The sequence below is a fragment of the Crinia signifera genome, chromosome 1, assembly GCF_055691185.1.
Source record: "Crinia signifera chromosome 1, ASM5569118v1, whole genome shotgun sequence".
In the NCBI taxonomy this organism is placed as follows: domain Eukaryota; kingdom Metazoa; phylum Chordata; class Amphibia; order Anura; family Myobatrachidae; genus Crinia; species Crinia signifera.
This window is the reverse complement of record NC_139217.1, coordinates 447,869,521-447,895,394: the sequence shown is the minus strand read 5'-3', so window position 1 is coordinate 447,895,394 and position 25,874 is coordinate 447,869,521. Positions and strand designations below refer to the sequence as shown.

General features: G+C 47.9%; 1 protein-coding gene and 2 non-coding genes across 3 annotated transcripts; all 3 read right to left on the bottom strand.

The window, feature by feature from the left end:
* Positions 1-4,413: 4,413 nt before the first annotated feature.
* On the bottom strand, positions 4,414-9,414 carry RPL37 (ribosomal protein L37). The gene is made up of 4 exons (XM_083154336.1): positions 9,291-9,414; positions 8,583-8,718; positions 7,401-7,485; positions 4,414-4,520 (listed from the first exon to the last, which is right to left on the bottom strand). The coding sequence occupies exons 1-4, from the start codon at positions 9,291-9,293 to the stop codon at positions 4,451-4,453; spliced, it is 294 nt and encodes a 97-aa protein (XP_083010462.1). The 5' UTR covers positions 9,294-9,414; the 3' UTR covers positions 4,414-4,450.
* LOC146045696 (small nucleolar RNA SNORD72) lies at positions 4,587-4,665 on the bottom strand. The gene has a single exon (XR_014465565.1). It is a non-coding gene; the product is annotated as a small nucleolar RNA SNORD72 (small nucleolar RNA).
* LOC146045699 (small nucleolar RNA SNORD72) lies at positions 8,796-8,872 on the bottom strand. The gene has a single exon (XR_014465566.1). It is a non-coding gene; the product is annotated as a small nucleolar RNA SNORD72 (small nucleolar RNA).
* Positions 9,415-25,874: the final 16,460 nt, after the last annotated feature.

Genomic DNA, 25,874 nt, shown 5'->3' with positions numbered 1-25,874 from the left:
CACTATCACCTATATGCTGATAACACTGAAACCTACCGCTCCTCTGATCTCTCTCCCTCTATCCTCACTCATATCTCCAACTGTCTCTCTGCTGTCTACTCCTGGATGACCCAGCGCTTTAGACTTAAAATATCAAACACTAAGCTGACCTCTTCCCACCCTCCTGCATAAAACCTGACCATCTCTCATCCTAACCTGTTTATGCCCACTTCTTTCCCTTCTGTGTCACCCCTGTCAGTCTAACCCTCCCCCTTGGAATGTAAGCTCTCACCAGCAGGGCCCTCTTTCCTCATGTGGCTTTCTTAGAATATATAAACCACTGCCACCCTGATGATTGCTTCAGTGTCCTTTCCCCTGATGCAACTATCCATATGAACTATGTACTTGTCCTAAACTGTCTTGTGCTGTAATTCGGTATGTGTTTTTGCTCATAACTATGATCTGTAAAGCGCTGCGTAACTTGTGTGCGCTATATAAGAAACTGTTAATAAATAAATATTATTCCAATTCCATCAGGACTGTTCTTGGTAATCTGCTGCGACTGCTATACTATAGAGCAGGTATTCCCAACCACGGTCCTCAAGGCACACCAACAGTGCAGCACATACTTTTTGTACTAGATCTCTTCGCAAAACCTAGATGCAATATTGTATACAATAATTGTAACATGTACGCGCACCTTAATGGTGTGTACACACTGAGATATGCCATGCGAGTCCCGATGCGATCAGATCGCGTCGCACACTTTTGACTATATAGTGCAGATCTGCACTATATAGTCAATGCAGCCAAGACGATCTGCCTTGCGATACGTGAACGTGCATCAGAATCGCAAGGGTTAAAAACCCTTGCGATCTGCATGTGATGCCAACATCGGAAGGCATACCTCACCGTGTGTACACACCAAGATTCGAGTGCTATACAATCTTTGCTATCTCTGTACTATTAACATATAATCTACATTAGATTTGCACTATATAGTTATTGCTGCCCAGTCTATCTGGGTTTCGATTTGTGCTGTCCCAGGAGAGCGCATCGGGATCGCAAAGTTAAAAAACCTGTGCGATCTGCATGCAATCCCGATTATATAGTCAAAATCCCACGCTGATTGTACCCACCATGTAATGGACTTTGGTCTGGTACCCATGCTGTACATTGTACAATAACTGTTACCCCTGTTTTCAACTTTATCTACAAGTGCATCAATTATATCATTAGGTTATGTGTGTCTGTCTGTTTCCAAACAGAGCCGGTTTAGCTGAAGGAGGGAAGGGATACCTGCATAACACATGCTTGTTAATATAATCTTCCTGATTGCAATGGATGTTGGGCTATTATCTATGCTGTATGACTTAACATTACGGCACTAATTCAGCACTTCCATTGTAAATGCTTTTGTGTAGAAAACCAACCGGTTATGCTTCTACCAACCTTGCTGTACTTGTTCCTGTAAGGATGGCTGGCTAAGATGATGTCATCTAGAAGTTAAAGCCCCTTTCCTCTTGTAAACCACAACCCATGCCAGACAGATTCTATAGTGAACGAGCCACCACAGAAGCTGAGTACTCCCAAGTTTGTTGGTGCCTTCTAAATAAAAGATGGGTTTTCTGAAAAGAGGTTTGTATACTATATTTGTAGGAAACCCATATATAAATTATCTGAAGACCAAGGTACTTTGAAACATAGAATTTGACGGCAGATAAGAACCATTTGGCCCATCTAGTCTGCCCCTTTTTTTCCCCGTTCAGGTAATCTCAACCCTTTTTGATCCTTATTTCTTTGTAAGGATATTCATATGCCTATCCCAAGCATGTTTAAAACTGTTCTACTGTCTGAGCCTCTACCACTTCTGATGGGAGGCTATTTCACTTATCCACTACCCTTTCTATGAAGTAATTCTTTCTAACATTTCCCCTGAACCTACCTCCCTCCACTTTCAGTGCATGTCCTCGTGTTCTATTACTTCTTTTCCTTTGAAGAAAAATTCGGTACTCTTTACTTAGAAGGGCGCCCATCTCGGGCATCTCGGGGATTGAATGCACTAAAAAAATCGGGTGCGATCAACCGACGAGATGCCCGAGATTTCCCATAGGGAACAATGTTAAATGTCTCAATTGACCCGATTTTCCTGTTCAATGCCTCAATTGACCCAATTTTTCCATAGGAAACAATGTTAAATGGGCCACAGAGGCCAAATAGGCACCCTGAAGTGAATAATGGCCACCCGAATTGTTAACGCCACCCCACGATCAATGTCAACCCGAAGCGTGGCGAGCGCAGCGAGCCCGCGAGGGGCGGCGGTACGCGTCCTACGACCTTTTCATACCCCCACTATCCACGTCGGCGTGGAGTTGAGAATAGAAAGTGTGGCAAGCGCAGCGAGCCACCGAGCCCGAAGCGTGGCGAGCGCAGCGTGCCCCGCGAGGGGACGCGGATACCTTCACAGGTATCCGCGTCCCCTCGCGGGCTTCACAGCTGTCCGCGTACCCTCGCGGGGCTCGCCACGCTTCGGGCTTGGTGGCTCGCTGCGCTCGCCACACTTTCTATTCTCAACTCCACGCCGACGTGGATAGTGGGGGTATGAAAAGGTCGTAGGACGCGGGCTCGCTGCGCTCGCCACGCATCGGGTTGACGTTGATCGTGGGGTGGCGTTAACAATTCGGGTGGCCATTATACACTTCAGGGTGCCTATTTGGCCTCTGTGGCCCATTTAACATTGTTTCCTATGGAAAAATCGGGTCAATTGAGGCATTGAACAGGAAAATTGGGTCAATTGAGACATTTAACATTGTTCCCTATGGGAAATCTCGGGCATCTCGTCGGTTGATCGCACCCGATTTTTTAGTGCATTCAATCCCCGAGATGCCCGAAATTTTTTACTAACGATCCCCACGATCAAAATCGTGGGCGCCCTTCTAAGTAAAGAGTACCAAAAATTCCCTCCTGTACCATGTTAAAACCCTGATATATTTTAAGATTTCCATCATGTCCCCCCTTTCCCTTCTCCAAACTATACACGTTTGGATCTTTTAGTCTATCCAAGTAAGTTTTGTGATGTAGGCCATGCACCATTTTAGTTGCCCTTCCTTGTACACTCTCCAACCTACTAAGCAGCAGCGAGTACAAACAGTTGTGCTGTAATGTAGGATGGTCTTGCATTAATTAATAAGTGACTTTCCAAATTTGTCCCTTTTCTAGAATACTAGGAACATCATATCTGGAAGCTTTGTTTCTGCATTAACCTACTTTGTGTCTTGCTTCTGTTGGCAACCATTGTTGATCTTCATGCTAATTGTTTTAATACTGTAATTCAAATATAAAATACACCTCATTTCACTTCCATGCCAAATATTCTGCTCACAGTAATAGTCAGCAACCTGTATACACAGAGGCAGATTATCGCACGAGCCACAGCTTCTATCTTTACATCCTGGTTAATAAATGGGCATGGGAAACCTAAAAATACCTGCATTACGGGTCTAGGTAAAGATACCGAATGTAATAGGAGTAAATAGTGCAATAAAAACTGACTGAATATATACAGATGACCAGTGGTCAGAAGACCAAGGGACAGATGGATCAATCTTTAAAAAAAAAAAAAAAAAGTGATAGTGGAGACTAACAACCAGCCAAACAGCTCCAACCTGTCATTTTCCAACGCAGCCTGTAACATGACAGGTAGGAGCTGATTAGCTGTCTGTTTAGCACTATCCATTTTATCACTTTTTGAAGCTTGATACATCTAGCCCCAAAAGAGAAAACCCAATGGGAGAATATACTCACAGGGGTCCAGTAAGTCTACAATTGTTATATTGTGTCAAATCTCCGTCTACAATGAGATTGTAGAGCAATAGTCAAATGATGTATTTTTTTGCACATAGAACACTCATTATGGTCAGGTTTAGCCATACATTCGCACATTTCAGCTCACCATCCCTGGAGAAAAACAACTGAATAACGCTCTAAGTGTTCCGCTGTGACATAACTAGCAAGAGGAGACAAACAGCAACGGACCAGTGGTCAAGCATTGACCAAGTATGGCCTCAATTAATAAAACCCAAGATCTGATCTTGGCCCTTGGCTTGGAGGGCAACATAAGCAGGGCACTTAGAGTGTATTTCGCCAACTAGCAGGAGACTCAGGACTGCCATGTAACTTGCCCAGAATGCCATCCACCAACTATATTGTGAAACTCATAATGGATAACATGCAAGTTTTCTGCATACATTTTTATTTTCCAAGAAAAACCCATCTACTCCCTTCATTAATCCACTGTCACGCCGCCATTACATCCGGCGTGTGCTCCATTGTGAGCCTACTTTTGCATTTGTCACGTTAACCCCTGGGTGGACATAACATCAGCTGTCCCAGTTTTGAGAATGGAAACAAACAGAAAAATCAGATACAAGAAAACACTTTTAGCCACATTTATTTTAACAAATATCGGTCCTTAGGATGAGCTTGAGGCGGCCACTGCAGCTCTCTTGGGTTTGGGTGTTGTGCCTTCACGGAATCCATTCCTGTAGGGGGGAGAGAAGGATCATTAGGAGGGGACAACCACACGGAATGGAGACAGTCATTATGGCAGCTTATCTCAGTTCTAGAAGTAAAATCACTAGAGAACTCATATGTTCAGACATTTATATTTGACATCATTGATAAGCTTCAGAAGATCCCATTGCACGTTACAGAGAAATATTACTGATACCCAGAGTGGAAGATGGACCTGATTTACATTACACTGGACTTGCACAGAAGGCCTATTAAAGTACAGGATGCTAAATGGAGCACATATAGCTGAAGTACTCAATCCTGGAAACAGCTGCCTCCCCCTGAGATCAGGCAGTGAACCTGTCCCAGGCCATGTGGTCAATGGAACACTACACTGGTCTCCCTACCAGCAGCCATTCATAGCAGATGTCGCTAAAAATGCTGGTCTAGGATACAGAAAGCCTGTACGCACCGATACATAAATTACATACACCTCATGGTTTCCATAGAGATCATGGAACAGCCCACAGACCGGTATCCCGTGGCAACAGGTAACTGCACTGAAGGAACCATTAATTCCCCAATCCAGCCCAGGTCACTGAACAAGGGGTTTAAGCAGCATCTCAGAGGCTTCAACACTATGCACACTGGACCCAGGATATTGCAGGGGTTCCCTCTGCAGACATTAGGGCAGATATACTAAGCCTTAATCCAGCCAATCAGCTCTAAACAGTCATTTTATAGGCTGTGTTGGAAAAATTTCAGTTGGGAGCTGACTGGCTGGAGGTTATCCATCACCCATTATCTCTTTTAAAGCCTTAATACATCTACACCATTATCTCATCTCCAAGAGTGAACCTATGCTGTGAATGGGTAACGTGGGCACACAGCCCTGTATCCTGGGTCCTACTCAGACAACCCTTCTAGTGACTGGGGCAACAGGCTTTTTGCAACAGTGTTAAAGACATATTAATTTAGTGCTGAGGTTTAAGAGTCCAGAAAAATAAATATTACCATGTTTAAGGACAGGTGCAGAACAGTTGTAAAAGGTATATGGCTGTCTGACCGACAATGTCTAGGTCAACAGTTTGACAGCCAAGAGGTCGATACAAGAAAAAGGACATGAATTTTTCATGATCTCATTTTGTTGGACTTTTGTTTTATTTAACCATTCACATGGACTTCAAAGGCCAAGAGCAATGAGGAGACGCAGGACACTAATTGGTGAGTCACATGCTTAGGTTTCAACATTGACACCAAAACAGCCTGACCTATACTACACCCGGTGGTTGTTACCGCAATTACTGTCACTGACATACCCATATCCTGGTAACAAACTACTTTCCTATACAGAACATGCAGAGATCCTGCCTGGTCAGCCAGCAGATTTACCTAGTTATTTTAACACCAGATCCGCACATTGGATATAGATGGATTTATATTGCAGTTTTGTTTCTTATCAATGGACAAAAATACCTTTTGTCATCAACAGCCGTTTCATAATGAGAGCAGACGGGGTGGGTCATCAAAATAAAAATGTGTTCTTTGCAGCTACATATGAGTATAAATAAGTCTTATGAGCATGCACTACCATTAAAGCTACTGTATTGTATAATAAAAGGTGACATTTCAGTCTTGGGGTGACTTCAGTCCTGCTGAGCGATTTAGTTTAGCACAGATTGCTGGCACACATGCGATGCACCAGCGATCTGTGCTGACCAGTGTTCTCTGGTGATCTGACTAGATTTTGACTGCATGCAGGCAAGATCCAGTCAGACCATGGTAATGTGCATCTCCAGCGCTAGGTGGGTGTACACAGGGAGCGATCTGTGCAAATAAATTGTATTAATAATGTTAAGGCCACCTTCAGCAGGTATGTCTGCACAGTTACACATGAAGATGCACTAACATTCTACAGCACATAAACAACTAGCTGGAATTGCTCAAACATCAGGTGTGATTTCGAGCAGATTAATTCCACGGGTTTGGTCAACCCAGGTCGGAGCTGGGTTATTGAACAGTCCCTGGTAAGAGTTTGGTGTGAAAGGTGACCAGAAAGCAAAACCACATTGAAGGCTGTTAGTGCCTACACGTAAACACTGGATGTTTTTATTTTAAAAAGCTATTGTTGATTCAGATTTTGTAGAAAAAAAAAAGCAGTAAGTGCAAGTCAGTCTTTACAGTATTTTTGGGAAACAGAAGTCTGTATTTGTAAAAAAAAGTTAACTTAACATAATTTGCTCTCATCTCCAAGTTAAGGCCAGAAATACAACTCAATATATCTGTCCCACATCATTAACCCACTACCGAGCTTTAGAGAAAATCACCTAAGTCACCTTTTATTGGCCCCCCCAAAAAATGCTCTAGGTCAGTGGTTCTCTCAACATGTCCTCAAGACCCCCCCAACAGTTCACGTTTTCTAGGTCACCCAGCAGGTGCACTCATTACTCAGTGACACATTTTAAAAGATCACAGTTGGCGCTATTTACTTCACTTGAGATTCTGTGTGAAGACATGGAAAACTTACACTGTGTGGGGGTCCTGAGGACCAAGGTTGCGAACCACTGCTCTAGGTCATGGTATAAATGATAGACTGACTCTGGGTCGACACCTTTAAATGGTTGAACTACTCAGGTCGACACAAGTTTCATTTTTTCTTTTGTGTCCATGTCGACAAAGACACCATATAAGTGTACAGCTGAGCTCACTGCTCAGTACACTATTCTATTCTCAGTCCACTTATATGGACCAAGTTGGTCGAAACAGGAAAAATCAGTCGGCCATGACTTTTTTAACCTTTTGCTTGTGACGACATTTTGTCAATGCAGACCATTTAACAGTGTCACCATTAGTAGTCGACTTAGGGCTTACACACATGCCGATATTAAAGGCATAAATAATAGACTCACCTGAACCTACGGTACACAACCTTCAGATGTCTCATACGGCCAGTGCCGGTGGTGTTACGCCTCTTGGCCTTAGCACTCCAGTTGTCTAAAAGGAAAAAGAAGATATATATTAAACAAAACTACAAGGTGCATCTACTACCTGTGGCAATTACTCAGCAGGTTGCCCTCTGTTGTGCAGCCAGTTACAACGCAAGAATCCCTGAGTACTGAGTATGGGGTAGGAGGCCAAACCTGTGTCACAGGTAGATACCGCGGCAACCTGCATCCATTATGCTGAATTGGTTTCCACACTGTTACGCACAGCTAAACTGAGAACCAACAGGCGGCTGGGACCAAGCATATATACTTGCTGGTGCAGAGGACAACAAGTGACATGGAAATTCTAGTGATGGCATGCTGAATCCTGTATCAGCCCTGCAGCAGGACCAACCAGAAGACATCGGACCAACCAGAAGACATCGCTAATAACAGCATGGGCACACATCAGGCGTACACACAGCACGATATGATTAATATGTCAATCCGATCAGCCAACTATACAGGTAGTGCACACCCAGAAGAAGGCATTAATAAACTGATCAGAAGCACAAACTCCTTGATCATGCAGTTTATAATCCAAACCAAAGAACAGGCCTAACCCTGTCTCTTCCCCAATACTATTAACCATACTGCACCAGCATATATCTCTTTACTTATCACAAAATAGCTCCCACCTCGACCACTCCGCTCTGCACAAGATCTGCGTCTCTTCTGCACGGATCACTAGCTCCCATTCACTATTACAGGACTTTCATCGGGCTGCTACCACCCTATGGAATGCCCTTCCACGCACAATAGGACTCTCCACTAGCCTCCAAACTTTCAAGTGTTCCCTGAAAACTCACCTCTTCAGGCAAGCCTATCATATTTAAGTACCACACGCATAACCCTCTGAGGCACTTATGTATTATATAGCTTCCCTTCTGGACTTGTAACTTGGTGGGACTGCTATGCTATTACTAATGCCTGTCCTTGGGTTTCCCTCCTATGTCCCTATAGATTGTAAGCTTGCAGCAGGGCCCTCCTACCTCCATGTCTGTCTGTTGTTACCCAGTTTGTTTTATCTCAGTCTACAATTGTAAGTGGCAACGGAATCTGCTGCGCTATATAAGAAACTGCAAATAAATGTCGCTCTGTACTCACACTTTCTCTTGCGCTTCGCCGGGTAGCCGCACTTGCCACATGTTGACTTCTGCAGATGGTAGGCCTTGGAGCCGCAGCGACGGCACAAAGTGTGCGTCTTGTTGCGGCGCTTTCCGAATGACGATGTTCCCTTCGTCTAAAGTAAATGCAAAAATATTGGTGGGTGTTAGAAGGGGTAAGCCAAGCAAAGCAATGCACTGACTGAGCATGCAGCACTTATCTCAGCAACAAGTAGGAATCACAGGTTGTCATATGTTCAGACATTTAATTAATGACATCATTGATAAATGCAAAGGAAACAAGAGACCAAAAGCACTGGGGCTATACATACTGGAAACACCCCATACTCAATATCTACGGCCACTTATATTACCTATAGGACTGCCATAGTATAGTTATATATATATATTCGGGAGCTGGGACTTATACATAGAGTATGAAGGACTAGCGCAGTTCTAGATATGGTAACTACGGGCTCCCGTACTACCAGCCATGGTCACTCGTTCACTACATCCCATACAGCAATCCGAGGCCTCCACTTAAAACTGTATCCACCAAAGCCCTATTATCCTCCATCCTCCGGCAATACCGGGGCAGGGGTCACCGGGGAGGCAACCCGCCGCCGTAGCTGGAGCCATAGACCCCGGCGATGGGTGGATGGAAACGGATAGAGGCGCACTGCATTTGCCGAGAAGACATGGCACTCACCATCTTCCCCAGCGGCCTGTACGATAGAGACCGGAACTAAGGCAAGACTTCCGCTATATCCGTGTAACAGCGGCTTCCGGGTCCGCGCTGCGGTACGGAAGTCGCCATCTTTGATGAGGGAAAGTACTGGCAATCTATTTCAGACTCGTTTAAAAACTTTCAAAAACTTTTGCCAATGTTATGCAGTTCCGTTTTACCGCAGATGGATGTTTAAGTTGAATAAATATTCTGGCAAATAGGATAACATTTTTCTCTCTTGTTTGCAATGTATTCATTGTAGATGATACAAATTACACGTTTAATAATATTCATATACTGTATGTCGCTGTTGATACATGCCGATCTATGATAGAATTAGTTTGGACTGTGGTAGGCTGGGTTTTATACACTAAAGAGTGTTTTTTCAGAGCTGACAGTTTTTGGTAGTTTTGAGGGCTGGGTTTAAGACGGCGATGGTGATACATTCAAAAGATGCCTGATCTTCAGTAGATACACCCCTTGGTGTTAATATATGAATGGGTTATTTCTAGTGTACATAATATAGCGTTTATTGTATAACAATCTTGCAACACCTACAACAATATCATAATTAACCTCTAGAATATAAATAACTGCATTAGCTATTTTATGTAAGGTAACCTTACTTTAAACGGTACTTGTTTCCTAGCACGGCGCCACCATTTTTCATTGTATGCCCCCACATTGTTAACGCCAGGCCACGATCAACGTGAACCCGAAGCGTGGCGAGTGCAGCGACCACGCGAGGGGCGGCGGTACGCGTCCTCTGACCTTTTCATACCCCCACTATCCGCATCCGCGTGGAGTCGATTTCATATAGTGTGGCGAGCGCAGCGAGCCACCGAACCCGAACCCGAAGCGCTCACCACGGTTCGGGCTCGGTGGCACGCTGCGCTCGCCACACTATATAATATCAACTCCACGCCGACGTGGATAGTGGGGGTATGAATAGGTCGGAGGACGCGTACCGCCGCCCCTCGCGGGCTCGCTGCGCTCACCACGCTTCGGGTTGGCGTTCATCGTGGGGTGGCGTTAACAATGGGGGGGGGGGCATTTGACATACAAATTACCCATCAGGGTGGGTATACAATCAAAAATTGGGTATGGGGGGCCATTTTACATTGGTTCCTATGTAAAATCGGGTCCATCGCATTGGTCGCATTGTATGCCATTATAATGGCATACAATGGACCTGATTTTACATAGGAATTTAACATTACATACAATGCTTACAATGTAAAATTGGGTCGGTCGCATCGCATGCCATTATAATGCGATGCGATGGACCCGATTTTACATTTGTCGGGAAACATAAAAAAAAGCCCAAAATTGGGTTGGTCGGGTCCCATCGCATACCTTAAGTTAAGGTATGCGATGGGACCCGATATGCGCCGTGCTAGGAAACAAGTACCCTTTAAACTCTTAACTCTTAAGGCCCCTTGTGCTAATTCTCTCCTCAGAAAAGTTGCAAGCAATCCCCCCTTGAGCCGCCTGGGACCTTCACAAGCAGCAGGATTGCACACATTGGGGGAAATTTACTAAGAATACGAATACAAGTAATTGTATTCGTATTCTTGCTACGAATGAATACGACTGCATACCTCGTATGCAAAGTCGTGTACCGGAGGGGGATTTACAAAGCAGTCATATACGACTGCTTTGTAACCCTCCGATGTCGTATTAATTCGTATTAGCTGGCCGTATATACGGCCGCTAATACAAATTCCTACAGGCAGTCTGCACGGATCAGTCAGATCCATGCAGGCTGCAAGGTGTAAAAAAAAAATAGAAATAACAATAAATAAATTAAAAAAACGGCGTGGGGTCCCCCCCACAGCCATAGCCAGCACCAGGCTGAAAGAGCCGGGGCCGGTAATTAAAAATCAGGGAACCCGACAAATAGGGGTTCCCCGACTTTTAACAACCAGCCCCAGGCTCCAGGTCTGGGGCTGGTTCCCAAAATACGGGGGACAAAATGACTAGGGGTCCCCCTATTTTAAGAACCAGCCCCAGGCACAACCAGCCAGCAGGGTAATGCCACAGCCGGGGGACACTTATTATATAAGGTCCCGCGGCCAAAGCATTAACCCTACCGACCAGTCAGCCTGGCCAGGGGTCCTGGGGGAGTGGGGACCTCCCCTCCAGAACTTACCTGACCAGGCTGAAGCCTGGTGCTGTCCTCGATGCCCCTGGGCTGTGGGCATCGAGCTGATCTTTGTGTAAAAAATAGATTAAAAACTATTGTCTTATACCGTGGAACTATGAATCCCAGCAAGCCTCCCCGCATGCTGGGACTTGGAGAACCACAAGTCCCAGCATGCGGGGCATTAAAGGGGCATTAAATGATTTCTATTGGCCGCCTAGCGGCCAATCAGGAACCGAGAAAGTCGGCTACTGATTGGCCGCTAGGCGGCCAATAGAAATCATTCTGAGTAGAGGCGGAGAAAGATGGATATCTCTGCGTCTCAGTCTCCAGTGTCCGAGCGGAGCGGGTACCAGCAGCCGGGAGCAGCGCGACTTGAAGAGAAGATGCCGGGATGGTCGCCAGAGGACCAGGTGAGTAGGATTTCCTTCCACAGGTACCCCTTTGGATTACTACGGATCCTGGACCCCGGACTCTTCAGCCCTGGAGCCCCGGACCCGGACCAGCTCCGGAACCAAGGCCCCGGAACCAAGCCACCGGACCCATGGACCTACCGACGGGCTCAAGATAGGTAAGTATCAGTGTGTTTGTGTAATGTATGTATTAAACTTTGATTTTTCTGGCTTGTCAGTGTGTTTATTTAACTATTTATTGTACTGTGGAACTACAAGACCCAGCGGGCCCTTTAATGCCCCGCATGCTGGGACTTGTGGTTCTCCAAGTCCCAGCATGCGGGGGAGGCTTGCTGGGACTCATAGTTCCACGGTATAAGACAATAGTTTTTAATCTATTTTTTTACACAAAGATCAGCTCGATGCCCACAGCCCAGGGGCATCGAGGACAGCACCAGGCTTCAGCCTGGTCAGGTAAGTTCTGAAGGGGGGGGGGAACCCACTCCCCCAGGACCCCTGGCCAGGCTGACTGGTCGGTAGGGTTAATGCTTTGGCCGCGGGACCTTATATAATAAGTGTCCCCCGGCTGTGGCATTACCCTGCTGGCTGGTTGTGCCTGGGGCTGGTTCTTAAAATACGGGGGACCCCTAGTCATTTTGTCCCCCGTATTTTGGAAACCAGCCCCGGACCTGGAGCTTGGGGCTGGTTGTTAAAAATCGGGGAACCCCTATTTGTCAGGTTCCCTGATTTTTAATTATCGGCCCCGTCTCTTTCAGCCTGGTGCTTGATTTTTTTTTTTTTATTTATTTATTTTACAATTTTTTTAACACTGAAGCCTGCACGGAACTGACTGATCTGTGCAGGCTTCTGCCAAATACGACAGGAAAATAAAGTGTATTTTTCCTGCCGTATATTCGTGGCAATTTTACACTAATTAGCAGCCGTATTTTCAATACGGCTGCTTAGTAAATCAGGAATCACCATTCTTTTGAATGGTGATTCCTGTCGTATTCTATCGATGGTGTAGACATTCGTATTTGTAAATACAAATACGAATGTCCCATCAATATGAATAGGAATATTTGTATTTTTGGCATAGTAAATGCCAAAAAATACGAATACACCGAAAAAAATCGTATTTACGAATTTTTCTACTAAATTTCCCCCATTATATTGTATGTGGTCCTTTGCATATAATATATCGCATGCAATCATAGCCATCCATTCCTGTACAGCTAGGTTGCAGAAGCAATAAACAGATTGCTTCTGCAACCGGTGCGACTCGCAGCCTCTAGTGCTGTCAATCACCTGCAATTTGGACACTTTTTATTGATCTGCAATCGCATGAAAAGAGCCCAAATTGCATGTAAATCCCCTAGCGTATGGCCAGCTTAAATACGTCCTGCAATCATTTACTGTTCTTACTTAATTTATGCTGCAATCTATTGTATTAATATGACAGAAATACCACCCTTGGTTTTGACACTGTACCGGATTATCTGTTTTGCTAGATTATCGTGGTATCGGGTAGCCCCTCTTGCAGTGCGACCCCCCCACACATACACACACCCACACACATATACAGCCTGGATACCTCCGCACTGCAGTCCATATCCCCGACGTAGCGCGACTCCCATGGCTGCTTGCCTCTCCCCACCACTCATCTCCCCCCACAGAGGCATTAATCTGCGAGACATGTTGGCACATGTCGGCTCAAATAAAAGGGAAAAACCCCATGTCGACCTTTTGACTGTCGACCTTTCCCATGTTGACTTAATGCTTGTGTCGACCTAATGCATACCTCCCAACTGTTCTATGTTGAGAAGAGGGGGCGTAGCTCATGCAAATTAGGGTACGGTGTATGCAAATGATGGCCACACCCCTGCGCCTCTGAATAGACGCTGTGCACAGCGTCTATTCTGTCAGATTGGAGGGGGACTCACAACTGGCCCCCACCCCACCCCCGCCGCGGGGACACTGGGGTCCCGCGAAAAACTGGACAGTGGGGAGATATGCTAGTGAACTGCCGCCCTAACCCATGCCGACTTTCAGTCTAGTCAACCTTCATGCATCTCGACCTCCAGTCAGGTCGACATTCAGGCATGTCAACCTAGTGGTGTCGACCTAATGCAATCTGGACCTCGGGCTCAGGTCCAGGTTGCAGAAATACAGGGAGAAAAATATCTGGGGTCCCCCTGTATTTCTATAAGCAGCACCAGACTCATGGCCTGGTCCCCAAAATACTGGGAACATTATTTCAGATCCGCCCTTTCCCTATGGAGGTTCCCCGAGTTATCTCCATCTATCTGCTATCTGTGTGGTAGACTAACCGAAAAATGGAAGTCTCCAGTGACCGTTCAGGTGCACAGCCACCGCTGCTGTCTTTCCTTTCATTCAGTTTATTTTGTCTCCTCCCATCCTGCTCCCTGCCTGTCTGTTCTCCGCAATAGCCAGTGCATGTCTGTGATAATGGGCAGGGCAGTCAGACTACCACTTCCCACAACAGTGCAGAACTGTGACAGCATGGTTGCTGCTTTACTGGCCCTGCCATAGTAGGACGTTGAGCTCTAAAGGGTCAATCGGTACTTATATAGTTTCATGGCGACAGCTTACGCTACGTTTAAAGCTCCGCTATTAGCGTAGCCCAAAACGGCTACCTTACTTGTGTAGTTTCACGGCGGCAGCCTAAGCTACGTTATCTGCGTAGGCTGCCACCATGAAAGTACACAAGTAACTACCGTACTGTTGCCGGGAACTGCATCTCTGTCCCCAGCGTCCCTGGCAAGCCTAGTCAGCGCCTCTCTCACACCACCGGCGCCAGCATGATCCCCAGCTCCATCTGTTTGACACGCAGGAGAGTCTCAGACTACTCAGATTAAATGTAAGGTAATCCACGTCCCCTCGCGGGGCTCGCTGCGCTCGCCACGCTTCGGGCTCGGTGGCGCGCTGCACTCGCCACACTATATAAAGTCAACTCCACGCCGACGTGGATAGTGGGGGTATGAAAAGGTCAAGAGGACGCGTAACGCGTCCGCTAGCCACACTTCGGGCTGCCATGGATAGTGGGGGTTTGAAAAGGCGCTACAGAACCCCTAACCTGTAGGCAGGGTTGCTGTACCCTGCCGCAATAGCTACTCAGATGCAGGAGCGTATCATTGCTGGAGCATCTGAGACGCTCCTGCGTGTCAAACAGATGGAGCCCCTCTCTGCCGACGCCAACATGATCCCCTCTCCGCCAAAGAGAGGGAATCATGCTGGCGCTGGTGGTGCGAGAGAGGCGCTGACTAGGTTTGCCAGGGTCGCCGGGGACAGAGATAGTTACTTGTGTAGTTTCTCGGCGGCAGCCTACGCTGATAATGTAGCTTATAACGTATCCAGATAACGCTGGATCTGACAGGGACGCTTAAGCAATGTGTGCTCTTTTCGGGAGTGTTACTGTGCTTCCTTCTCATACCGCTGTCCTGTTTTATACCGCTGCCTTCATGTAAAGCCTCCATAGATGACAGAACTGGAGGCAGGACTCTCAGATGACTAAACATGACATCACAATTATGAGGGCCAATAGGAGTCCTGGAGACCAACCAAGGGAGGCGGAAAGTACAAAACCCCACCCAGACACCACTAACATTATCCTTGAAAAAGGCTTATTGAAGCCGAAACGCGTTGGTGACAACTACACACATTCTTTCAGACCACTCCCGCACCAACAGGGAGAAGGTCCACAGCACCTGCAGCTGGACACAGAGCTCCCCGGCAAGCTCCGTCTACCCTTTAAAGCAGGCATGTCCAATGTTGGCCCTCCAGCTGTTGTGAAACTACACATCCCAGCATGCTTTGCCACAGTTTTGCTATTAGACAATGCTAAAACTATTACCTTAACCCCTGTCAGGAATCTCCTTAGGGTGACACGGCTCTGAAAATTCCCTTTAACCACTTGAGTGGTATGCCCGGAGATCTTCCGGGCTCATCTGCGCTGCCGCAGCGGGCAGTCCCAGAGAATTTCCGGGCATACCACTATTATACAATAGATGCGCGCCAGTGGTGTCCAGGTGTGCATCACTGGCGCAGCACCTCTACAGCACACCCCTGTCACCAACTCCAGTCCCCTCAGTACCTTTGCTTCGGCGATCGGTACGCCAGAGCTTCCCTGACCCGCCCGCCAGCCAGCACGTCACTCATTTTACAGTGACGTCAGGGCAGGCTCGGGTTGGTTGGCCAGGCTCGGGGGGACTCGGGAGCGCTCAGGCACCCGAGTCCTCCCGAGCCGCGAAAATCCCCCAGCCTGCCGCCGACGTCACTGCTGAATGTGACAGGCGGCATAGGCTGGGGTGAGAGCAGCAGCAGGGAAGCTCCGGCGTACTAACGCCGGAGCGGAGGCGGGGGGGGGGGGGGGGGGGGCGGCTTCCAGCTTTCTGTGGTGGGTTTTGCTGGGGCAGGACAAACCTGCCCTGGTAGGTTTGTCCTGCCCCAGCAAAACCCACCACTCAAGGGGTTAATAGGAGACCCCAATAGGTGTACAACAAAACACGAGGTAAACACACACCCTAGGTGCAAACCTTTGTTTTATCACATAATTATTGGAAACAAAATCAAATACAAGTATTCACACACATCTTTTCTTCTGATTCTTCTTCACACAACACATCAAACACACCATCTCAACCCCCCTCTTGGGTTAACATTAAATTCAAGAGCACACCACATACATAGGCAGCGCTTAAGCCCACCCAAAAAAGTAACGCTCAATATATAAAAAGGGACTGGGAAACCCTTAAAGGCTAAAGCAGCGCCGATAAAACACAAATACTTAAGTGAGCGCAGTATATTATCTCCCTCTCTGCAAAGCCGCCATATAGCCTGTGCAGAAGAATGTATTAACATTAGTTGAAAAATCGACCAGCAACGTACTGTCGTTGTATGTAAAAAAGGTTGGTACTCTTTGCCTAGAAGGGCGCCCATCGCTGGCATCGCATGTACATCGCATGCCATTTGCGATGCGACCGATGCGATGCCCGCGATTTTCCATTGAAACCCATGTTAAAATGTAAATCGCGTCGGTCGCATCGCATGCGGCCAAAAAACCGCATGCGATGCGACCGACGCGATTACCGCGATTTTACATAGGGAACAATGTTAAATGGGTCAATTGACCCGATTTAACATTGGGAACAATGATAAATGGCCCACAGTCCCCAAATAGCCACCCTGGGCCCCCCAATTATTAACGCCACCCCACGATCAACGTGAACCCGAAGCGTGGCGAGCGCAGCGGTACGCATCCTCCGACCTTTTCATACCCCCACTATCCACGTCGGCGTGGAGTTGAGAATAGAAAGTGTGGCGAGCGCAGCGAGCCACCGAGCCCGAAGCGTGGTGAGCGCAGCGTGCCCCGCGAGGGGACGCGGATACCTTCACAGGTAAATGCGTCCCTTTGCGGGCTTCACAGGTATCCGCGTCCCCTCGCAGGGCTCGCTGCGCTCGCCACGCTTCGGGCTCGGTGGCTCGCTGCGCTCGCTACACTATCTATTCTCAACTCCACGCCGACGTGGATAGTGGGGGTATGAAAAGGTCGGAGGACGCGTACCTCCGCCCCTTGCGGGCTCGCTGCGCTCGCCACGCTTCGGGTTCACGTTGATCGTGGGGTGGCGTTAACAATTGGGGGGGCCCAGGGTGGCTATTTGGGGTCTGTGGGCCATTTAACATTGTTCCCAATGTTAAATCGGGTCAATTGACTCATTTAACATTGTTCCCTATGTAAAATCGCGGTAATCGCGTCGATCGCATCACATGCGATTTTTTGGCCGCATCGATGCGACCGACGCAATTTTTTTACTTGCGATGCCCATGATCAAAATCGTGGGCGCCCTTCTAGGTAAAGAGTACCAAAAGGTTTCTTTTGTACAATAAAGCTTTATTTAAAACTGAAAACTTAACTCTGTCGTTTATAAGGTGAGAGCATCTATTTCCCAATGAAGGACGCATGAGCGGGTGGAGAGGTAAGTATCTAGCAGTGCCTTCTGGGAAAAGGTGCACTTGCAGTAGCTCAGCAACAGCGCTAAATAAATAAATAAATGAAGCGCTTATATCCCCAGAGGGGAAATAACGGTAATCGCTAATGACATTTAGCATCATAATACATTTGAATCATACGGGTGCCCGCACACAGTGGAGTGGATAGTGGGTAGGCAGGGGGCTGTCTCGTGGAGATGCCCAGTGTTTCGTGGGTGTGGCCACAAAAATGGTGGGTGCGCCCAGAAAAGGGCTGGGTGGACACCATGCAGGTGTCAGCACACTCCCCCATTTCGGTCAACTCCGGCCCAGATAAAAGTCAGATCAATCGGACTTTCAACCGCGAGCGAGCAAAAAATCATTTGATGGCTGGCGACCATGATTTCTTGCTCGTACGCCCACATGCGAATGCCAGTGCACACATGCATTCACATATCGGACCGGGCATTCGATCGGTGACAGGGGGTGGGCGTTCACTCCCTTGGCGGGTGGTGTTTACCCGCTCGCTAAGCAGCGAAAGAATGCTGCTTGGCGAGCGAGTCTGAATCAGGCCCATGATATGAAAACATACCAGATCCAAACAGGTCAATACTACTAAATTAGAATGTTAACAATGGCGGCCACTAGGTGGCACTGTTGCACTTCTGGAATAAAGCTCATACACCAAATGTATTTCTTTAATTTTATGATGCTGTAATAGTTAAGCATCAAATGACTTCACAAACAACAGTTGCCTAATTGTGACTTGACAACAGCAAACATCTGAAAATGAATGTTGACTGTGAAGACTCATCCTTTTGGCATGTAAAATTGATTGAAAAAAAAAAATGCCTGCTGTTTTGTCTACATATATTTGGTTTCCAATACCAAGTGTACACATCAATATACTGTATAATATATACTTGCCTAATTAATTTTTTTTGTGTAAACCTGTTCATTATACAGCAATTAATTGAAATACACAATAAAGAATAATAACATAGGCCCTTATTCTGATCGGTGCGGCCGGATCCGAATATGCGGCCAGGACCTTCCATACGAATCGCCAACTCCGTCCGTACGCGGTAAGAAGCTGGCCGAACGGACCGCACATGTATTTTTCACGGAATACGCCTCCTCCATCTAAGGGAACCTCCCCCATCATTCGATGGTCGCAGACCATCGAATGCAGGACCGAGTGCTCCACCAGCTCCCGCAACCTCAGACCACACGGACATTTCTCCGTGCAAAAGCAGGGATCTGGGCGGGCAGCTGACATCCGGCGATGTCATATGTCCGCCCACTACACGTGCGTCACGGCCGCATTACCATACATACGCCCAGCGTTTGCATGGGAACGCCCATGAAACGCGGGGCGTATGCATATGGTAATGAGCCCAAATAGCCCTTCACGCCCCTCTCCACCCCCTGTTCGGAGTGTTCACATATCATGCGGGATTTGGCCGTACGCCCCGCTCGCACATGCGCAGAGACGCCTCTGCACATGCGCAGACACAAAACATCGGCGGCCCGTACGCACGCGGATATATCCGCACCAACCAGAATAAGGGCCATAGATATGATCAGTAATAAAAGTTGTGTTTTGGCCTTCCCCAATACAGACTCTCACCACTACAGTCCATCATGAATGCAGCTGCGAGGTTAATCTTCCTAGCCAGACGTTCATCGTCTGCAAAGCTACTCTGTCAGTCACTTCATTGGTTACCTGTGTTCTACCGTATTCAATACTAATTATTTTACTTACACACAAAGCCATAAACCAAACTACACCAACATACATATCTTCTCTTATCTCTAAAAATCTTCCAACGCGACCTCTACGCTCCTCACAAGATCTGCATCTCTCCTCCATATCATTACTCTTCGGGCTGCACCCACTCTGTGGAATGCTCTCCCACGCACAATAAGACCTGAAAACTCACCTCTTCTTATCAAATTCCAGAACCAGCCACTTAACCTTCATACACTATTCCTATCCAATCACATCCCCACTATACAGCCCACACATATCCACTCTTTTCTTTACATTTTCCATCCTCCTGACCCCTGGCCAAACTGCTGGGTCACCGTATCTTACAGCACACCAGGAACCTTTGCATTCCGGTGGAATTAAGTCTTGGACCCCCATGAGGGAGAATAGCTGGTGGCCGTCGGGAACCCGTCTGTCAGTGTTTCAACAATCGGAATCCCGACGTCGGGTAAATGACTGTCATGATCCTAACTGTCGGAACCCTGTCCGGCGCCCAAAGAATATCTATCCTTGTTTATCAATGCCTATTCCCCTATAGATTGTAAGCTTGCGAGCAGGGCCCTCCTACATTTTGACTGTCTGTAAATACCCAGTTTGTTGTATCACTGTCTCCTATTGTAAAGCGCAATGGAATATGCTGCGCTATATAAGAAATTGTTAATAAATAAATAACATATAGAAAATTACACAGCAGAAATACACACTATGACATACAATACAATATTGTCAGCTAACAATAAAATGAAATATTGTATGAGATCTAGGACCAAATATTCATGTCACATCGAAAATCCAACCAATACAAAATGAGACTACAAATATAATAAAGGTAAGTACAATCTAGGGGAAGGAAATGTAACCAGAAAAGTGAGGTTGTCCTGTATATCAAAGGGATATTTGGTAAATGTACGAAAACGGTACTTATGTAGTATCTGGGCTGCCGATTTTTTGATTGTATGCCTTAAGTTAAGGCATACAATCAGATGCGATGCGATGCGATATCGCATCGCATCGCATCGCATCGCATCCGATATCGGATGCGATGACCCGATTTTTCCATAGGAATCAATGTTAAAATGATTCCTATGGAAAAATGGGTCCTTTTCATACCCCTACTATCCAAGTGGGCATGGAGTTGGATATAAACCTGTGGCGAGCGTAGCGAGCCACCGAGCCCGAAGCGTGGCGAGCGAAGCGAGCCCCGCGAGGGGACGGTATTCGTCCCCTCGCGGGGCTCGCTTCGCTCGCCACGCTTCGGGCTCGGTGGCTCGCTACGCTCGCCACAGGTTTATATCCAACTCCATGCCCACTTGGATAGTAGGGGTATGAAAAGGACCCATTTTTCCCATTGAATTCCATGTTAAAATGGACTCAGTCCATTTTAACATTGATTCCTATGGAAAAATCGGGTCATCGCATCGCATCGCATCGCATCGAATCGCATGGTCGCATGCGATGCGATGCGATCTCCCGATCCGACCCGATTTAGAAATCGGCAGCCCAGATACTACATAAGTACCACGAAAACTTCTGAAAATGAAAAGAGGTGATGTTGCCAATAGAAAACAATCAGATTATGTCTATAATATCTCTATTGCATTTTAGAAAATGATAGACAGAGAAACTGTCCTCTGGGGGGGAGTCAGTCAGTGGTGGTGGTGGTGGTGGTGGTGGTGGTGGTGGGGGGGGGGGGGTCAGTGAGGCTGGGGGATGTTGCTGGACCCTCTCTGGGCAGAGGTCCACTGCTGCTGAATAATGTGTTTTTCTAGGCCTTGGAAGAGAGCTGCAATTTTATTTTACTTTAGGCGATTGATTGGTTCTTTGTTTTGAAGACTCTGGTATAAAAGTTTCTTGTTGTCTGCAGTGTGTCTGGACATTAACCAGTACAGTACTGTATATCTTTTGAATTCTTGTCCAGCATTATCTATAAACATTACATTGTTGTTAGGAAAATATTCCAGACGCACATCGTCTCCAGTAAATAGTGAAGAAGGTTAGAGGTTAGAGGTCAAAAGTACTGATATATATGGCAGTAAACAGTTAACTGTAACTCTTCCGAATCGAAGCACAATAGTCAAGTGATCGGAAGATTGTATGTTTCCGTGTTCTGTAAAAGTTACTGAGTAATCATGATTACATTTATTGTTTACTTACATGCGCGATAGCACGCAGCACTTCTCAGTATTTATATGATGTAAATTAATATCATGCTCATTCATTGCTAAGGCTTTGCACCCATACAAATGTCAGTACTTATTGCAGCAAACAATTCTATTTTGTTTCCCTCAGGCTCTGATAAAAATATAAGACAAACGTTGAAACGCGTCAGCGTTTCCATCATCCTTGGGATATCAGTATTTGGAACTGATGGTGGAGGAACTGTACACATGTTGTACACCTGTTGTGGTCTGCAATATCCCCACTGAGAAGTCACATTAGCCACAATGAAGTGGCCATTTATGGGAAGCCAAAATCTTTTGACAATGGCCCTCAATTTGCAGCTTTGCGGGTCATCTAAACGCTGCCCGCCAGTAGGACCGCCCGGTGGCCATCAAATGATTTCTACTTCGCATGCAGACCTACGACACCTCTCCGGTGCCTTAGATCTATGGCGTCACTGTACGGGAAGAGGGCGGGCAGCTGTCAACCGCAGCTGCCCGCCCCCCCCCCCACACCCGCGTCACGCCCGCATTAGCATGGTAACATCCAGCATTTTTATTGTATTGTACTTTTGTGGTTGTCATTACTGGTTCTCATTATTCTGTAACACACACTGAGATGGTTATTTTAGCACCAAGGGTTGAATTGCTATTTTTCATATATAATAATGGTATATTTTACCTTTACTACAGCTTTTTGGGGAAAAAAACACATATATTTTACTTGGTTCAATGTAATATTTTCTCCCTATAGTCCCAACTTGCGGCTTGGAATCTACTACATCCCAAGTTTCTTGATACTAATTATTTGCAATTTAAAATGTCTATATTAATATATATTTAACTAGTTACCAGCATGTCAAAATGTAATAGAACAGTTATGTATGCAGGGCTGGGTATATGTGTGTGAGAGGGAGATGGCTGGAGCAGGGCTGGGTATATGTGTGTGAGAGGGAGGTGGCTGGGGCAGGGCTGGGTATATGTGTGTGAGAGGGAGGTGGCTGGGGCAGGGCTGGGTATATGTGTGTGAGAGGGAGGTGGCTGGAGCAGGGCTGGGTATATGTGTGTGAGAGGGAGGTGGCTGGGGTAGGGCTGGGTATATGTGTGTGAGAGGGTGGTGGCTGGGGCAGGATGGGTATATGTGTGTGAGAGGGAGATGGCTTGGGCAGGGCTGGGTATATATGTGTGTGTGAGAGGGAGGTGGCTGGGGCAGGATGGGTATATGTGTGTGAGAGGTAGCTGGCTTGGGCAGGGTATATGTGTGTGAGAGGGAGGTGGCTGGAGCAGGGCTGGGTATATGTGTGTGTTAGAGGGAGGTGGCTGGAGCAGGGCTGGGTATATGTGTGTGGGAGGGAGGTGGCTGGGGCAGGGCTGGTTATATATGAGTGGGAGGGAGGTGGCTGGGGCAGGGCTGGGTATATGTGTGTGAGAGGGAGGTGGCTGGGGCAGGGCTGGGTATATGTGTGAGAGGGAGGTGTCTGGGGCAGGGCTTGGGTATATGCGTGTGAGAGGGAGGTGGCTGGAGCAGGGCTGGGTATATGTGTGTGGGAGGGAGGTGGCTGGGGCAGGGCTGGGTATATATGTGTGAGAGGGAGGTGGCCGGGGCAGAGCTGGGTATATGTGTGTGAGAGGGAGGTGGCTGGGGCAGGGCTGGGTATATGTGTGTGAGAGGGAGGTGGCTGGAGCAGGGCTGGGTATATGTGTGTGGGAGGGAGGTGGCTGGGGCAGGGCTGGGTATATATGTGTGGGAGGGAGGTGGCTGGGGCAGGGCTGGGTATATGTGTGTGTGAGAGGGAGGTGGCTGGGGCAGGGCTGGGTATATGTGTGAGAGGGAGGTGTCTGGGGCAGGGCTTGGGTATATGCGTGTGAGAGGGAGGTGCCTGGAGCAGGGCTGGGTATATGTGTGTGGGAGGGAGGTGGCTGGGGCAGGGCTTGGTATATATGTGTGAGAGGGAGGTGGCCGGGGCAGAGCTGGGTATATGTGTGTGAGAGAGAGGTGGCTGGGACAGGGCTGGGTATATGTGTGTGAGAGGGAGATGGCTGGGGCAGGGCTGGGGTATATGTGTGTGTGAGAGGGAGGTGGTAGGGGCAGGGCTGGGTATATGTGTGTGAGAGGGAGGTGGCTGGGGCAGGGCTGGGTATATGTGTGTTAGAGGGAGGTGGCTGGGGCAGGGCTGGGTATATGTGTGTGAGAGGGAGATGGCTGGGGTAGGGCTGGGTATATGTGTGTGAGAGGGAGATGGCTGGGGCAGGGCTGGGTATATGTGTGTGAGAGGCAGGTGGCTGGGGCAGGGCTGGGTATATGTGTGTAAGGGGGTGATGGCTGGGGCAGGGCTAGGGTAAATGTGTGTGAGAGGGAGATGGCTGGGGCAGGGCTGGGTTAATATCTGTGTTAGAGGGAGGTGGCTGGGGCAGGGCTGGGTATATGTGTGTGAGAGGGAGGTGGCTGGGGCAGGATGGGTATATGTGTGTGTGAGGGAGATTGCTTGGGCAGGGCTGGGTATATATGTGTGGGAGGGAGGTGGCTGGGGCAGGGCTGGGTATATATGTGTGGGAGGGAGGTGGCTGGGGCAGGGCTGGAGTATATGTGTGTGAGAGGGAGGTGGCTGGAGCAGGGCTGGGTATATATGTGTGGGAGGGAGGTGGCTGGGGCAGGGCTGGAGTATATGTGTGTGAGAGGGAGGTGGTTGGGGCAGGGCTGGGTATATGTGTGTTAGAGGGAGGTGGCTGGGGCAGGATGGGTATATGTGTGTGAGAGGGAGATGGCTGGGGCAGGGCTGGGTATATATATTGGAGGGAGGTGGCTGGGGCAGGGCTGGGTAGATATGTGTAAGAAGAAGGTGGCTGGAGCAGGGCTGGGTATATATATGTGTGTGAGGTAGGTAGCTGGTGCAGGATGGGTATATGTGTGTGTGTAATACGCCGCCGGTGGGGGGTAAATAAATACCTTGAGTCGCTGGATACTCTTGGTTCCACACCGATTCTTTGCTGCGTCGGCTGCAGAGAACACACCACCCTAGGAACTCAAGCAAGGCGCTCAGCAGGTACAACTGCTTATGTTTTATTTAGTGAGAAGAAATGAATAAACAATTGTCAAAGTATATCAAGGCTGTAACCGGCCTAATCAGCCTAGCACTACAATACTGACCGTACACCTGCCTAGCAGGATCCTAGGTCACATGAACATCAACAATTTACCTCTAACATACGCCGCGGTCCTTCCGTGTCACTGGCGAGTAGGAACACACCTCCCGCAAACCCTCAACTAGGTGCGGGGGTAATGTCCTCACTGGGCAACACTGGCAACTCTATGTGGGCCTAGCCACCTATTTGCATATGCTAACAACCCCACGCAGATGATACATACAAAACGCAGGAATGAATAACATACATCTACGACAGGCAAATATATCTTATCAAAACCAATCCTGGGGAAATCCCGCTGAGGAGTACAGTCCAGAACGCTGTCCCTGGGATGAAAGGCGGATGAAAGGCGAATACTGGATCCTTTAAATAAATTAGGGAATAATTCCATGCAACCCGAACTTTGGCCACCAGTTGACAGGGTTCCCTTTGTGAAGCCAGTGCAACAGCAACATCTCTACAACTTGCAGCAACGTTTTAACTGAGGTCCTCTGAAGTGGAGGGTTAATTCTCCTGCTCGCAGGGGACTGGTGTGAGGCTTCTCGGCGCTATATATAATAAGAGGGCTAATTTCGCCCAGCTTCCTGTGTCCTCCCAATATGCCATACTCCGGGTTCTGAGGCGATGGGTGCTCTGCACCTGCGGGTCCTTCTAGCGAGGTGATGGGGGTAGCGTGAAGTCAGGCAGTCTAGCTGTGAATTAATGATGTGGGGTGCTCTGGGGGAGCAAAGGGGTGCCCTCTAGGGTATGCTGCGGTGGTGGCAGGGAGTGGATGTTGGGGCACTCTAGGGGAGCAAAGGGGTGCCCTCTAGGGTATGCTGCGTTGGTGGCAGGGAGTGGATGTTGAAGCAGCCAGCACGTGGGATACCTGTAGTCAGGAGCAAGGTGCAGGCTCCTGCCCACCGCGATCGGGTCCCCTGGCGTCTGTGTCGACTGGCGCCGGTCCTCTTCTTGCAGGAGGGCTGCTAG

Coding starts and splice junctions, on each gene's coding strand:
- RPL37 (XM_083154336.1), bottom strand. Junction 7,486..8,582: donor GGCGAAGCGCAAGAGAAAGT/GTGAGTACAGAG, acceptor TTTTCCTTTTAG/ACAACTGGAGTGCTAAGGCC. Junction 4,521..7,400: donor GTTGTGTACCGTAGGTTCAG/GTGAGTCTATTA, acceptor TCCCCCCTACAG/GAATGGATTCCGTGAAGGCA.